General features: G+C 41.6%; 1 protein-coding gene across 2 annotated transcripts in view; it reads left to right on the top strand.

Moving 5' to 3' along the window:
- Positions 1-16,185, top strand: part of DGKQ (diacylglycerol kinase theta) — a 93,959-nt gene that overhangs the window by 26,940 nt on the left and 50,834 nt on the right. The window contains exons 3-5 of one of the 2 annotated variants that reach the window (XM_054054584.1): positions 10,710-10,809; positions 15,051-15,136; positions 15,881-16,006. In XM_054054584.1, coding sequence (XP_053910559.1) covers positions 10,710-10,809; positions 15,051-15,136; positions 15,881-16,006 — 312 coding nt within the window. Of the gene's footprint in view, positions 1-10,709; positions 10,810-15,050; positions 15,137-15,880; positions 16,007-16,185 lie in introns of those variants that run through there. The other variant, XM_054054585.1, reaches the window with a different exon arrangement.

Below are 16,185 nucleotides of genomic sequence, written 5' to 3'. Positions count from 1 at the left end.
AAAAAAGGACCTCTTTGGATGGGAAATGTTTTATTTTCCCTTGCTAGGTTGGAATCAAAGCTGTATCGGAAGTTTTTTACCCCCTAGATTTGCCATACAAATGTGTGTGTGTTTTCTGTTTAGCTGTTCTTTGAAAACCAAATGGAAGTCAGGCACTTGCTATGCTTGTTTTATCTCATTGAGTGGTGCATTGCTGTAACGGCTTCTAAACATTTCTACTTCAAGAAGGGTTGCTAAGCTGCTCATGAAACTTGGTTGCTTTTGTTCTTAAAGTCAGGTTTTCTAGAATGGAAAAATGCTGGATTAAGGTCATCAGCTTCTCCTGGAGCTTCGTGTGCTAAAAATAAACCTTGGCTTTGTAGTTCAGAATGTGGGTAGCCACTGCATTGACGGACTGTGATAGTGAGTGGAAAGGTTATGGTCTTCACAGAGGTCTCTGCTCAAACCTTGCCTGCTGACCTGAGTCTCTCCTTCTGGCTGCCCAATTCAGCTCTGTGCAGGTGGTTATTTCTATCAGTTCCTCTTGGACTGAAAGTGGAAGAGAGGGAAAAGGATACTTGGATTAGGGTAAGTCCCTCAAACCTCCCTTCTGATAATCTGTTCTGTGTTGCACACCTCATACTTTGTACACACAACACCAGCATCTCATTTTTCTGCAGCTAGAGGACTTCTATACTGGGACACAACCTCTTCTTTGTTTAGTTTTTCTCCCTACCTCTGTTCCCTCTCAAAGGAGCAATGGGAAGCTCCAACAAAGAGAAGACTATCAGGGTTTAGTTGCTGCTTTACTTGCCTTGGAGTAAGAAATAGTCCAGTCTCATTCAGCTGTCAGAGATGCCTGATGGATTTTTGTGTGACTGCCTTAGAGGATTAGCTTTTAAGGAATGTTGTTGCAAATGGCTCATAGACATTTAAGAAATGGGAAGGACCTTAGCAAGCTGGGAAGGAGAATTTGGTGTGGTTGGATTTGGTAGGTGTTTTAGAAAAAAAATCAGAACCTAATTTTGGAAAATCATTCCTTGATGGTAGCTTCAGTTATAGGATGTTTTATAATGGGTTAGAAAAATGCTGCGAAGAGTGCTTGTGAACTTTCACTGCTTCTCCCATCAGTTGTGGAAGATAGGCTGAAAAGCGGTGTCTGTGAATAAGATGGTTGGCATATTATTGTTACATTTCATTTTCAAATTACTGTTTATTTGGCGTGCATCAAGGGACTTTTTATCTTTCCCCTCTTGTGTTTTGGTGGTGGTGGAGTTAAATCTGTAACATGAACTTGACTTCACAAAATACATGCATAATATTTTTCCTCTTTTATATCATATATTATAAAAAGAAGTTTGGAAAAGTTCTTTCTTATCTCTCTTCCCATTTTATTTGTCCATGATGAAGAGGCTTTGATGGTGTGAGGGTTTTTTTCACAGGACGTCCTAACAATGACTGGACTCCAACTGTATCTTTTAGGCAGAGACCATTGCAATAGGACAAGGGGCAGTGGTTTTAAACTAAAAAAGGGTAGATTGAGGCTAGGTATAAGGAAGAAATTTTTCATGATGAGGTTGGTGAAACACTGGCACAGGTTGCCTGGAGAGGTGGTGGATGCCCCAGTCCTGGAAACATTGAAGGTCAAGTTGACTGGGGCTCTGAGCAAGCTGATCCTCACTCATTGCCGGAGGGTGGACAAGAAGACCTTTAAAGGTCCCTTCCAACTCAGACTGTTCTGTGATTTTACCTGGGCACGTGCTAGATGGCCCTGACTGCCTTCACTGAGAAGGCTTGTCTCTAGTTCTTCATGACTTGACCCATACCTGCTTTGTTTCAGCAAGGCAGTTGCTTGGAGAGTTACAGACATGGCATAATTTAGAAGCCAAATGAGATGTGAAACTGCTTGCTGGTAGTCTTGGCGCTGCGCTGAAGTTTCCTTCTTTTCCTCCCCAAAGTGATAGTCCCTTTACCTCTGAGGTTGAAGGGGAGATCTACCGATCCCTAGCTCAAACTCAGGAGAGCTTACTATGCTCTGTTGATGCCTGGTAGCCTGCCGTCTCCCAGACAAGCCTCGTAGCAGTATCAGTGATTCTGGTTCAGAAGCGGTATGGGATTTCACCGTTTCTTTCTTTTAATTCTTAATCTTTGTCTTGGTAAAAGGAGATGTGTATTGATTTCCTCTGTAGCAATAAAAGCAAGGAGCAACTATCTTTTGAATATTGTTTTCTGTTTCTAGTACAAAAAATACTGGTCCAAGCAACTCTTAATTGCAGTGGAAAGCTCTTAAACCAGTCTCATTTTTTAGCAGAAGCATCATATATTCATGACCTGAAATGGTATGGAAATCACTGTATAGTTCCCATCCAAAAGGGTCGATGAATGCTCTGTTACAGAGATCTGTAGGGTGGAGAAAAAAAAATCCTGGATACATGTGGATGTATGCATTGGTCACTTGCAGTAGCCCCAGGTTACATGTTTGATATTTGATATTTTAAAAAAATTGGGTTTGATTTTCTCATCTCTCGTGTCCTACGTCATGTTGAGATGCTGTTTAACCTTGTATTCTTATCTGATTTCAAAACTTCTGTATGGAATGTGTGCTCGAAGTTGCGTTTTAACACCAACTGGTATGTCCAGTGCTCAAAGGAAGAATGCTGATTTGGACACAATTGAGTAATTGACAGGCCTTGTCCCTTTAAGGAAAAAGTGGAAATAAAGTACATTCAAGCACACACAGTTTATTTAAGTTGCAGAAATCTTTTGCTACTAAAGCAGAGGGATTTCAAGCAAATAAAAGACCTCTTTGTGATTAGTGAGTAATAAGTAAATACTTGAACAGATGTCAGTACTGTGAGAAGTCGAATCACAGAGCTGGTAGCTTCTGCCATGGAGGATGTGGCCTACACACTTAACCTGGACAGGATAATCACGGGGTGTACTCAGATGTGATCACCACATCTGCCTCTAGAGTAAAGGGTTTAGGTGTCAGAGTGAACCTTAGGAGCACTAGATAAGGAAGTGCTTTTGCCCTGGAAACATCAGAATCCTCAGAAACACTGTTTTAATTTGTATCAGAATTTTTTTTTTTGGCCTTATATTGAGAGCAGTTTTTGTGAAAGACCGGTGTGACTACGGTTAGGGGTATTCCATGAAGTTGGTTGCTTCTGAGCTGGTTGTTCTTCTCCTTAAAATGCCATAGTGTTTTTTTAACTGAAAACTAGTGACCTTAAGTTAAATTCCTTTTATTCAGTCATTGGGGGCTGTTGTGAGAGTGTTTGTATCCTTATTTCTGTGTACCAATTCTTACTTGGAAGCCAGTCAGCCCCACAGTACTGCAGGTCTCACAGCCCTGCTTGCTCAGTCTCTCCGGTGGGTTTTACAAGTGTGCATCACTCTGATGTGATGGGGAAGAAGGTGCATGGGCAAGATAATATTTAGACATAGGCCTGGGAAAAGTTTTTAATAGGTTGTTCTTTTTTAAGACTGGCCAAGAGAGCAGCTGTTGCTCTGGCTTTTGATATTTCTGTATTTCTCTTATTTCCATTTGAATCTGGAAGTCTTTGGCTCAGGTTTGAGACAAAAAAACTTTCTCCTGCCTGAGTTGGTAGAAAAGTGGCTGCAGCTGCCTGAAGGGCAGAACTTCCTGGAGCTGTGTTTTTCCCCACAGAGGTATTTAGAATGTTGCAGACCAGTAAGACTTGACCTCTTCTGGCTCTATCCGTGAACAGGAGGGTTTGGGTGGTAGCCAGGCTGCTCCGTACATAGCAATTCTACCTCAGTGGGAGAGCACTTAGGCTCATGATCTGCCATTGGCCACGTGCTTGGTACCCTCTGGCATTTCAGGATGAGGAACAATTTTAAAAGGCAGTACCACAAGAAATCAATTCTGTCCTTTCTTATTCTTCAGAAGGTTGGATGTTAAGTGCAGTTTGTTGCTGTTCTTTCTGTAGGATGCAAAACTGCTCTGCACTTTTAAAGATTGCACTGAAGGGGTTAGAATGTAAACTTTAGGTTTCTATAGGGTCAAATTTTATCACAGGCTGCTAATGAACTTTTCCAGACGTGTTACATTCTGTGATGCTTTGGATATCTTAACAGATGGCAGGAAACCAAAGAGAAACTAGGAGTATCTTGTCTATGAGTGCAAAGTCCTTCTGGAGCTTATGCTGGGGTGTTACCACTATACTTTCTGTTAATGAGTTTCTGATCAATACTGTAGTGGCACTTAGATGTCGTTTAATGGTAGTATTAGAGGAAAATCTCTGTATTTTTCTATTGAAATAGGTTTTCGTGATTTGCATGAAGTAATTTAAGTAGTTGTATTGGAAAATTGGTATTAAACGCTCATCAATTATTAACTTTCTCTCTGTGGTACTTCCTACGTGTCTGCTCCTTGCTGTACTTATTTATATCCATGTGTATAATACAGAACATTTTATATTCTGTTATGCTGTCTCACTGGCTTTCCTAGTCTGAGTTTTGATTTTTTTAATGTGTTGAGTGCTTGAAACATTTTCATCAACAAAAGAAACTTAAGGAGCGGCTGGTAGAAACATAATGTGATTGATGAGTTTGTTCCATTATACTTGCTTCTCTACCTTTTCTCTTTTTCCTTCTTATTCCCATCCCATTTCCCACCAGGCTCTGCAGTAGTTTTGTGCCTGTCCCTTCTAAAGCAGGTTAGAAAGTGTGTTTCAGGAAGGAAGAATTTGAATGAACCATTTTTTTTCTTTTTTTTCCCCTACCCAACATTTCAGTCAGCAAGTTGTTCCCTTTGTTTGGGAAGCGACTTGAGACTTTAGAGGGTTGTCACCAGGATCTTATCAACAGCAGAGTTGTTTAGACTTGGTCTTCTTCTCTTGAGTCTTCTAGATAAGTACAGTCAGACCCTAATGAGGTTGGATCCCTTCAAAGCCCTTTCTATAACAGCCTTTCCCAAAACAACCACTGTTTTTCACAAAACTCTTCTTTGATCTTTTGATCTGCAGAGTGTCCTTTTTCTTCAGCAGAACCTTTCTGTGACAGTAATGAAAAGCCTGCAGTTCCATGCCAGGTGGAAGGTAAAATAGCCAGACTCATGGCCCAGGAAAGAAGAGATCTCTGTGTTTCAAACATGGGTTGTTGAGGGTATCAGATGCTCATGCTGGGTGTCCAAAGTGGGTTATTCACCACTCTGGTGCTAAAGAAAGTCTCTTCTGTGACTGATCTCAAGGGGAATGCTGCTGCCTCAGGGGTGACTGGCTCCACTGTACCTGGGGCTGTGGCAGAGTAGGGTGAGTATATGACTTGAAGTTGACATTTGAAACCTGAAGACAGGTTGTTGTGCAGAAAAGCTTTCCTAAAAAAATCCCTCTAGGGCTTTTCAGTTCTCCTCACAATTGTTTTGTTGGGCTGGGATTGTGCTCACGTACCCATGCTTGCTATCTCTTTCTGTACTTGAACTGATTGCGTAGGGTGAATTTTGGGCAGATGGCCTTCTCACACCAAGTTGGGATTGGGCTTGTATTTCAGGAGCAGCTAGAGTGAGAAAACAGCTCTGGCACTTTACCTCCGGAACAGCTGAGCCAGGTAACTTGTATGGTATTGTAGAGGGAGATCTGTTTTTTCCCTTTCTCCTGAAGGAGTAGCATGAAAGTGCAGGAAAAATGAGCAGGGATTATGAGCCTGAATCTGAGAGAGTTTGATTAAAGTTCCCCAGGCCCTCCAGGAACTTTTCCCCCCCAAGGGTATATATTCTTTATATAAACATGCATATAAGATTAGAGTATTCCAATTTAAAAAAGAAAAGTAAAATCTTGCAAGCCAACCATTAACTTTGTGTCAGTTAGAGCTGGAGGACTGTGGAGAATGAATTTTCTGTTTGGGTTGGAGGCAGACTCCAGAGGATGGTTTGCCTGTATTTTTAAATCTCAAACTCATACATTTAGTGAAAATTCAGAGCTTTCGGAGGCAAATATGTTTCCTAATATATATCACACTGGAGATACCTATATAAAATTTTGTCAATAGTCTGACTGGCAGCTCAGCATGATGGGGATTGTGGGATCTGGGAAGGTAGTTTCCTGATCAGTCAGAAACCAAGGATTCCTCCAGACAACATGGTCTGTTGCAGCAATGAGCTGGTGACTCTGCTTGACAGGTAAATTGCCTGATCTTGTTCACATGTGATAGTACAGGCATATTTCTCTCTTAATCCTCTTTTACCTTCCAAAGATTAATTCTGAGGAGGACTGGAGAAACCACATGCTTTGCAGTTATGGAGGTTAGTGATTTTTCTTGATTAAACTTCCAGCAATGTTCCTTTCTGCTTGCGTTACATCTGGCAAAACTTTATCTCATTTATTTGATTGCACATGTTCAAAGTACAGGATTGTTTAGTGTAACTTTCCCCATGCTTTCAAAGGCAGAAACACTAGTGGGAGTTAGACCTCTATAACTGGAACTAACTTTCCGAGTCATCACATTCTGTGTATTGCATATGTGTCAGATTTGCTGCTAGTAGTTCTTGGGAAGACCCTAATATACAAGCAGAAAAATTCAAATCCCGCTCAATAACTTTGGAGGATTGTTTACTAGTATGTCTGTGAGGAGAAGGAGAGGACCACCAGTACACCACAACAGGGCAAGTGAGGGCAAGTACAAGTGGGGACAGTAAGGATGAAACTGGGTCTGTGGAATTAGTTATTCCAAGGACCAGTCAATCGAGAATAAACTCTCTTCCCTTTACGAGGGCTGAAGGTTCATCAGCCCAGCTGAAGTGCATTTACACCAATGCACGCAGCATGGGCAATAAGAAGGATGAGCTGGAAGCTGTTGTAGGGCAAGGTGACTATGATGTCATTGCCATCACAGAAACGTGGTGGGATGACTCACATAACTGGAGTACAGCTATGTTGGGATATAAACTCTTCAGGCGGGACAGGAAGGGTAGGAAAGGAGGCGGGGTAGCCCTCTATGTTAAAGAGTGCTTTGATACTCTTGAACTGGATTACGGTGAGGATGGGATCGAGTGCCTATGGGTTAAAATCAGAGGAGCCCACAAGAAGGGGGACTTTGTGATAGGAGTCTGTTACAGACCACCCAGCCAAGAAGAAGCTGCTGATGAGCTCTTCTATAAACAGCTGGGTATAGTCTCTAAATCTCTGCCTCTTGTCCTTGTGGGTGACTTTAACTTTTCGGATGTCTGCTAGGAGTACAATACAGCAGAAAGGAAACAGTCTAGGAGGTTCCTGGAGTGCATGGAAGACAACTTCCTTGCACAACTGGTTAGCGAACCAACAAGGGAGGGTGCCTTCCTAGACCTGCTGTTTGTGAATAGAGAAGGTCTTGTTTGGGATTTGACGGTTGGAGGACGCCTGGGATTAAGTGATCATGAGATGATAGGGTTTTCAGTTCTAGGTGGGATAAAGAAGGGGGTTAGCAAAACAGTCACATTCAACTTCCAGAGGGCAGACTTTGGCCTGTTCAGAAGGCTGGTTGGCAAAGTCCCGTGGGAAACAGTCCTTCAGGGCAAGGGAGCCCACAAGGGCTGGGCGCTCTTGAAAAATGAAATCCTAGCAGCTCAAGAGCAAGCCATCCCTGTGTTCTGGAAAAGGAGCCGGCGGGGGGAAAAGCCAGCTTGGTGGAGCAGGGAGATCTCAAGATATGTCAATAATAATAAGAAGCTCTATGTGCTTTGGAGGAAAGGACAGGCATCTTGGGTGGACTACAGGGAGGAAGTGAGATCGTGCAGGGAAAAAATCAGGAGGGCCAAGGCCCAACTAGAAATAAAACTTGCTAAGTCTGTGAAAGACAACAAAAAGTCTTTCTACAAATACATTAACAGGAAAAGGAGGACGAGGGAGAATATCCAGTCTCTATTGGATGCAGAAGGAATAACAGTGACAGGGGATAAGGACAAGGCTGAGGTACTTAATGCCTTCTTCGCCTGTCTTTAATAGCAAAGAAAGTTGTTCCTTCTGTTTACAAATCCAAGAGTTAGAGGGGCAGGATGAGGCTCCCATGATCCAAGAGGAGGCGGTTAGAGACTTGCTTGCCCAGCTAGACTCCCACAAGTCTATGGGGCCGGATGGGATCCACCCAAGAGTATTGAAGGAGCTGGCGGATGTCCTTTCCAAACCCCTATCCATCATCTTCCAGAGGTCCTGGCTGACTGGGGAAGTTCCACTAGACTGGAGGCTGGCTGATGTTGTGCCCATATACAAGAAGGGTTGCAGAGAGGATCTGGGGAACTACAGGCCTGTCAGTCTCACCTCGGTGCCAGGGAAAGTCATGAAACAGGTAATCTTGCATGCTATCATGAAGCACATGCAAGAGAACCGGGTGATCAGGCCCAGTCAACATGGGTTTACAAAAGGCAGATCTTGCCAAACTAACCTGATCACCTTCTATGACAAAATCACTCGATTACTGGATGGGGGAAAGGCTGTGGATGTAGTCTTCTTGGACTTCAGTAAAGCCTTTGACACAGTTTCTCACAGCATTCTGCTTCAGAAACTGTCAGCCTCTGGCCTGGACAGGCGCACACTCTCCTGGGTTGAAAACTGGTTGGATGGCCGGGCCCAGAGAGTGGTGGTCAATGGAGTTAACTCCAGCTGGAGGCCAGTCACAAGTGGAGTTCCTCAGGGCTCAGTACTGGGTCCAGCTCTGTTCAATGTCTTTATTAATGACCTGGATGAAGGCATTGAGTGCACCCTTAGCAAGTTTGCAGATGACACTAAGCTGGGAGGAAGTGTGGATGTGCTGGAGGGTAGGGAGGCTCTGCAAAGGGATCTGAACAGGCTGGACCGCTGGGCCGAGACCAATGGCATGAGGTTTAACAAGGCCAAATGCCGGGTTCTGCACTTGGGGCACAACAACCCTATGCAGCGCTACAGACTGGGGGAAGAATGGCTGGAGAGCTGCACAGAAGAGAAGGACCTGGGGGTGCTGGTTGACAGCCGACTGAACATGAGCCAGCAGTGTGCCCAGGTGGCCAAGAAGGCCAACGGCATCTTGGCTTGTATCAGAAATGGGGTCACCAGCAGGTCCAGGGAGGTTATTCTCCCTCTGTACTCGGCACTGGTGAGACCGCACCTCGAATACTGTGTTCAGTTCTGGACCCCTCACCACAAGAAGGATGTTGAGGCTCTGGAGTGTGTCCAGAGAAGAGCAACGAAGCTGGTGAAGGGGCTGGAGAGCAAGTCGTATGAGGAGCGGCTGAGAGAGCTGGGGTTGTTTAGCCTGGAGAAGAGGAGGCTGAGGGGAGACCTTATTACTCTCTACAACTACCTGAAAGGAGGTTGTGGAGGGGAGGGAGCTGGCCTCTTCTCCCAAGTGACAGGGGACAGGACAAGAGGGAATGGCCTGAAGCTCCTCCAGGGGAGGTTCAGGTTGGATATCAGAAAAAAATTCTTCACAGTAAGAGTCATTGGGTACTGGCAGAGGCTGCCCAGGGAGGTGGTCGAGTCGCCTTCCCTGGAGGTGTTTAAGGAACGGGTGGATGAAGTGCTGAGGGACATGGTTTAGGGAGTGTTAGGAATGGTTGGACTTGATGATCCAATGGGTCCTTTCCAACCTTGTGATTCTGTGATTCTGTGAAAAGAAGCTTTCCTTGTCTATGTGTATCTTAAGTCATTACTTCCAATATTTTGCTTGGAATGATTAATTTCATTTCACACCTAAATAAGTGCTTGTCAGCCTTTACTAGGCATTTGTATGTTTTTGTGATGCAGGAACCGGAAGATAAGTCTGATATGTTTGTCATATCAGGAAGGGCATAATACTAAACACCCAAGTCACACCAAACTTCTTTGGAAGTCATTTTGATTCTAGAATTTCAAAGATGCAATTATTCTCCATCCTTCTAATGTGAATATCAGTTTAAGAAAGGTGTGCATCTTGCAGGAGCAGTGGTCTCTGAAACGAGTATAAAGCTCAAGCATGTTTCTCATTCTTCATTTTTCATCTTTTCTTCTGCTGTTCTTTTGGTACCATCACTTCCAGTCTTCGTTGTTAATCACTAGACAAGAAAAAAACCTCTGCCTTTTTAGGATAACTGAGTAGTATGCTAGAAGTACATTTGCTAAAACTGTTGTTACAGCTCTTGGCAAGAGAGTATTGAGATGTATCATCTTCCACCTACAGTCAACAGGAACCTCGCGATATAAGTGTACTTCAAGAGCTAGATCTCTGTACCATCCAGGCTCTGAGGCTTTGGGAGAGACGGGGATAGACTAGTGTGTTTGTCCCAATCCACCAGTTGACTTGGCTGTATTCAGAGAAGAGGCTAAAGGCATGTGGAGAGTACTGGACTGTGATAGTGATCTGGTTTTAAAAATTGTCTTGAATATGTCTTTAGACTTTCTGTACCTGTGCAACTATTGTTTTTTATCATCCTTGATACAATTAAGAATATTGAGCAGAAGAACTGTTGCACGGCACTGAACTCAAAGGGAACCTTTGCATTTGTGGTAGTGGAATCTTCAGGAAGCTGACCAGCACTTGAAAATACAGATGTTGCATGTTAAATCCTAAGAATTTAAAGATTCTGTTAAAAAAATATTAAAAATATATTTTAAGTATGAATTTTTTTTTGGAAGGATGATATGCCTGTGCATTTGTTCTCAGGCTTACTTAAGATTATGTTATATATACTGTCCTGTGTTCATGATAATGCAGTTTCTGTGAACTGTAGCTAGCACTTTGAAGTTGTTGCTGATGGTGTCTTGCTCATTCTTCATTGGCAGGTTCCAGTTGCACACTGTTTTGGGCCTCCAGGACATTACAAAAGGAAGTTTTGCACTGTGTGCAGAAAGTCATTAGAGTCACCTGCCCTTCGATGTGAAGGTAACGTAAATAACCCTACTTGTGTAACCATCTGTGTGTTATCCTCTAACATGCACTTTGCTTACATCGCCTACCTCGAGGATGCACTTTTTTGGTTATTTATCACCCAGTCACTAATCATGGAAATATATACTTCAAATTAAGGAATAATAAATCAATAACCTGTGGTATACTGTGAACTTTGACAAATGTGCATGCGCTTTCATCTTTGCTCCACTTCGAGCAAGTCTGTGGTATTGATGGTGTGCGATTAGCCCATGCCTGAAATGTGCAAAGAATGAGAAGCTATTATGATAAAAGAAAAAAATCTCCTGTTGTGTAAGTTTATTTGTTTCCAGTGGAAGCTTTTGATACAGGAGATTATCAGGTGTTCGTGTTTCTAAATTCTCCCTCTCTTTGGAATATAACTTTTCTGTGTTACTGATCTCAGATATCTGTTGCCTGTAATGGGGATTGGGTGCCTTCAGTGAAAAGATATTTGAAAATATTATTTGTCAAAACAGTACTGCTCTGAGTGTTCTGATACGGATTCTCTGAAAAAACATTAATTAAGGAAATCACCCAAATCACCGGAATGTTTATTTGAAATACATGTTGGCATGAGCACTTAACTGCTTTTGCTAAAGGTAAAGCAAAGCATAATGTCTTATTTAACATGGTTGCCTATGGATGGTGTAGGGGAAATGTCTGTTCTATTAGGGCAGTTAGACTTACAACAATGCAGTGGTTTTGTTTCCGCTTTTGGTGTGTTGCATAATAAATCTGAACTGTGTTCTTCGGACCAGTGGGAATCTGTCACTTAATGTGGTTAACATCTGAGTTGGATGTTTTGGTGGGATTGTCAAAGACCTTCAGATACCAGAGTCTTTTTGGATGATCTGTCTTAATAAGCCTTAGAGCTAAATGCAGAGAATTTGTAAAGAAAATTTTGCTAGCTACATCCTCTTAATTCTTGAAAATCTGTTTTAGATAAAGCTCTTCTAAATTTATTTTCTTTACTTTTTAGTTCTACTGTATTAGCGTTGTACCTATTGCAAGGGAATTTTTTTTTTTCAGACATTTTCATTTAAGTGTTCTTAAACAAGAAACAAATGTTAGATTTTACTCAGACATTTTTTTCCTTGTTCAGTGGAGGTTCTGAATTGTGTTCCTTGCGTATATTAAATAGTTTTCTTGTTTTGTGTGGTGTGACTTGTTTGGTATCCCATTTTCTGAATACCAGTAAGTCAACAATTTGTTCTCTGACACTTTTCCAAAATGTAGCTTAAAAAGGGCAGTTGAAGTTCCTAAAATGTACCAGTTTCTTCCTTAACTCTTAAAGAATTCTTTCAGAGTTTGTTTTAGAGGTCAGCTGTCTTAGATGTAGAGCTTTTAAATCCAGGTGGAGATGTTGAGCTTTTTCCTTTTTGCTTGCTTCTAATGACTAGCTTAATAGTGTAAGTTTGCTGTCAGTTATGATGTTCTTTTCTGATACTGAAATTTAAAGAACTTTTCCAGGGATCTTTGCCATAATTATGATAAAAAAAAGGGCTAAGATGAAGTTACTTTTTCCAAGCAAATGATTAACAGCATTAGATGTACTTTCAAAGTAATTTAAATTACTTACTTTGCACTTTTAATGTCTTAGAATAAATTTTCTTGAAAGGAAAGTGAGAATTTTCAGACAAGTACTAAATGCCTTGGGTGCATGGTGGAGCGTCTGTTCTCAGAAGTGAATGTACATGTATTCTACCCCCTGGTGCGATAATTACATACACTTCATTGGCAAAAATGATAATATTTGGGACTGCAAATTCTGCTAACAGTTACTGATCGGTTTAGATAGCTGTTTTTGCTGTAGAATTTACTGTTAGCGGTTGAACCTGGACTCATGAGGGTGAGAGTTGCTCTGCATTTTTTTCCAAGAAAGGTTATGGAAGAGCTGATAAGAGATGAAACTTCTTTTTGTGTGCCTTTGGATTTGACTTGATCTTTACATACTGAAAATTTTTCTTATTAATGGGATAGCTATCTTAAAGGTTTAACTCGTGTGACACTTCCACTCTTCACACACACATGTTTTTATTAATTCTGAGTTCGGGTTTGTGTTAGAAGCAGCAGATGTGAATTAAACCAAAGGAAAAACCCACTCTCTGTTCTTACAGAGTATAGCAAGGGGCAGTGTGCACTGGTGTTAGCAGAATTAATGATAAAATAGTCAACTCATTCTTTAATTCCTTGAAACTGTGATTTGTTCTGCTGGAACTTTTACCATTGCTGAGGGTATGTCTTAAAGCATCTAGTTTGCCTGGTAGCTGAATCAGCAGAACTGTAAAATATTCCTGCTACATCTATGAATGCAGAAAAATGTGAGAGGAGTATGGGCCATGTCACACTTCGTGTAAGACTTCCTGAACTCAGTGAAGACACACAGTATGAGAAGTTGTACATGAAAGCGTGTTATTAACTCAATAAGCCTAGTTAGTCTTTGCTTTGATGTAGTGGTAGATCATGGTCTTCTGCAGGGTTGGAGTAAGACAGTGTAAGTGCTGATGGCCTTTTCTAGAGTGCAGGGAGTGATTAAGGTATTACTGTCTATGTAATTTAATAGTGTTTCCAGGATACTTTCAGGTAATGTCACTGATGTGCAGTTGCCACCTTCTAATCTTCAGGTTACAGTCTTCAAATTTTTGTGATGTGCTTGCAGCAATATCCTGTTTGAGCAGAACAGAAAAAAAAATATTTGAAGAATTTGGTGCTTGCCTCTTACTTTCATTAACTCGATGAAAAAGCAGATGCCTGCCCAGCGTATTTGTATACACAAGTCTTTAAAAAGCGACTAGGAGGATCTTCTTCATCTGCCTGTATCTATGAGGTCTGCAGAGAACTTTCCTGACTCTTGCGGTAATAAAGCTAGGTATTGAGATTTATTAGTTGTATTGATTTATAATGACTGATCCATGGCAGCATAGCATTTTAGATGGTGGTGTTTTTATTTGTGGATTTTCTTCCTCTTAGGCCTGATACTTCCAGTCAGCTTTTAAATAATGAAGGTAATTTATACAAAAATGAACTTGCCTGAATGTTTGTAGGCTTCTCTAGAACTTCTTCTGGCTACGGTATCTAACAGGTATTTTGGAAGACAATGTTAAGCTTAGTTGGGATAGTGTTCTCAAGAAAGTATTATTTTCCTTTTCCTGGCTATGAAATGATGATTTACCATGTGCAGACATAGCTTGGACAAATATTCTCTGAGATCAACATCCTAGTTATTGTGGTCAGGTTTAAAGTTAAATCCGTTGAGTATCATCTGGCAATAAAAAGGATTTATTTCCGGAGTAAAACATGCTTGTTGCAACCTCCCAGAGAATGACGTCCTCCAGTCATTTTGCATGATCTGACCTCAGCGTGAGTTGTATAACTTTGAACACCGAAGTGAGTTCATGCCAGTGCAGGTGTGTCGCGAGGGTTAGTGACTGATTTGACCTCTGCTGCTTCTCCCGTAGGACTGTGAGCGAGATGGGGCTCTGTGCTGCAGACAGGAGGGGCATGTAACTGCCTTGCTGCTGTTTTAGCAGCTGTGCCTCCTCCTTTGCAGGGGCTGAGGGCTCAAATGCACCTCGAATCTTGTTTCCTTGTGCTTCTGGCAGCTACAGGGATGGAGAGAGGGGCTGTCCAGCAGAATAGAGTCTGCTGTTTAGAATCCACTTGTGAAGTGCGGGCTTGCTCTGTTCAGTTTGGAAAAGGGTTTGTAAGGGAGTTGTGTTGCTTCAAAAAGACTGTTACTTTACACTTGACCCTTGCTGGTGTTTGATGCAGAAGGAGATCCTTCTCTCTTTCTCTTAATGATTGTAACGTTCAGCTTTTTTTTTTTTTGTTTGATTGCATCAAAGTAGACTTCAGTCATGATTATATTGGAGTAGGCAGTAGCTCATGTGAAACTGTGAGACAAAGCTGCGGTAAGCCAAAGAGTTGTTATAAATTTAACTTGCTGTATTGGAGGAAATATGGCAAGTACTTATGAACAAAATTAGCTCAGCCTTTCGATACACTTGCTGCATCAGTTCAACGCAAAGGAAATGAAATAACACACAGAACAATGCTAATAAACCTTTTTTATTGGCTGTGTTTGCTGAACAGAAAAGAGCATGAAGGAAAGAATGTATGGTGTGAAAATTTAATGAAGGAGGGATGGAGGGAGGAGCTGCAAAAACCACAGGGGTTTCCAGCTTAAAGAAGTTTTCTTGTTTTCACGCTTTTAGTTTGTGAGCTACATGTGCACACAGACTGTATCCTGTTTGCTTGCAGTGACTGCCGGCAGTGTCACCAGGATGGGCACCAGGATCACGTAAGTGCAGATGCCTCTGCAGCAGAAAGTGGTCATGCATTTTTGGTGTGAAAATATGGGCTAGGGGAGGGGGGTGAGTCTTGGTCTCGTCTTTTGCATGTTGCCACTTACCAAAGCACTTCTGTTGCCTATTGGTAGGCAAAGGAAAGGTGTAGCGTGAGAATGTATCACAGATAGTGAGATGAATTTAATTTCTGACATATTCACGATGTTTATTGAAGCTGTGCTCTGAAGTCTGTTCCGTGTATTCAATGTCCTAATTAAAAAGAAGTAAAAAAAAAAACAAACCAAAAAATCAAGCATCTTATCTAAAAAATTTGCATTGCAGAAGCTGGCATGGAACTTATTCCTCTGTATGTTGATCTGTTGCCTGCATTACATCCCTGGCAAACATTATCATGTTCCTGTGGCTTCCTGCAGTCTGGCTGAGCCAAGATAGCCCAGCTTCTCGCTGTAAAAGACATGCATAACACTGGCCTTTCAGGATTATTTTCTTTTTAAAAGAATATTTGTTTTGGTGGACTGTGAAGAAAGAACACTGTGATAAATTTTTTGGTAGTTTGATAAACAACTTCTGGTGAAATACAAGATTGTGCATGTTCATATCTGTAGTGAGGAAACACTTAATGTCCTAGTCTATATTGGTGTTCCCTCAGAGCAGTTTGAATTGCTGATTTTAAAGTTAGGCAGAAAATGCTTCTGTATCTGTTTTGTGTAACACTAAATTGTGATGTTTTCTTCCAGGATACTTATCACCACCACTGGAGGGAGGGAAACCTTTCTTCAAGTGCTCGTTGTGAAGTTTGCAAAAAAACCTGTGGCTCTTCCGAGGTGCTCTCTGGCATGAGATGTGAATGGTGCGGCATCCTGGTATGTTATGCTGTTGCATATATTCTTGGGAACCTCATATGGACATGCACATGCTTATTTAAGCACTCCTTATAAATAAATGTACTTTGTTTGTGCATTTTATAAATATACTTTATAAATACACTTAATGTATACTCTTAATTATATACACTTTATAAATGCATTTAATGTATACTCTT

The sequence above is a fragment of the Cuculus canorus genome, chromosome Z (genome assembly GCF_017976375.1).
Source record: "Cuculus canorus isolate bCucCan1 chromosome Z, bCucCan1.pri, whole genome shotgun sequence".
Taxonomy (NCBI): domain Eukaryota; kingdom Metazoa; phylum Chordata; class Aves; order Cuculiformes; family Cuculidae; genus Cuculus; species Cuculus canorus.
The sequence above is the reverse complement of the archived record's forward strand: the minus strand, read 5'-3'. Positions and strand labels throughout refer to the sequence as shown.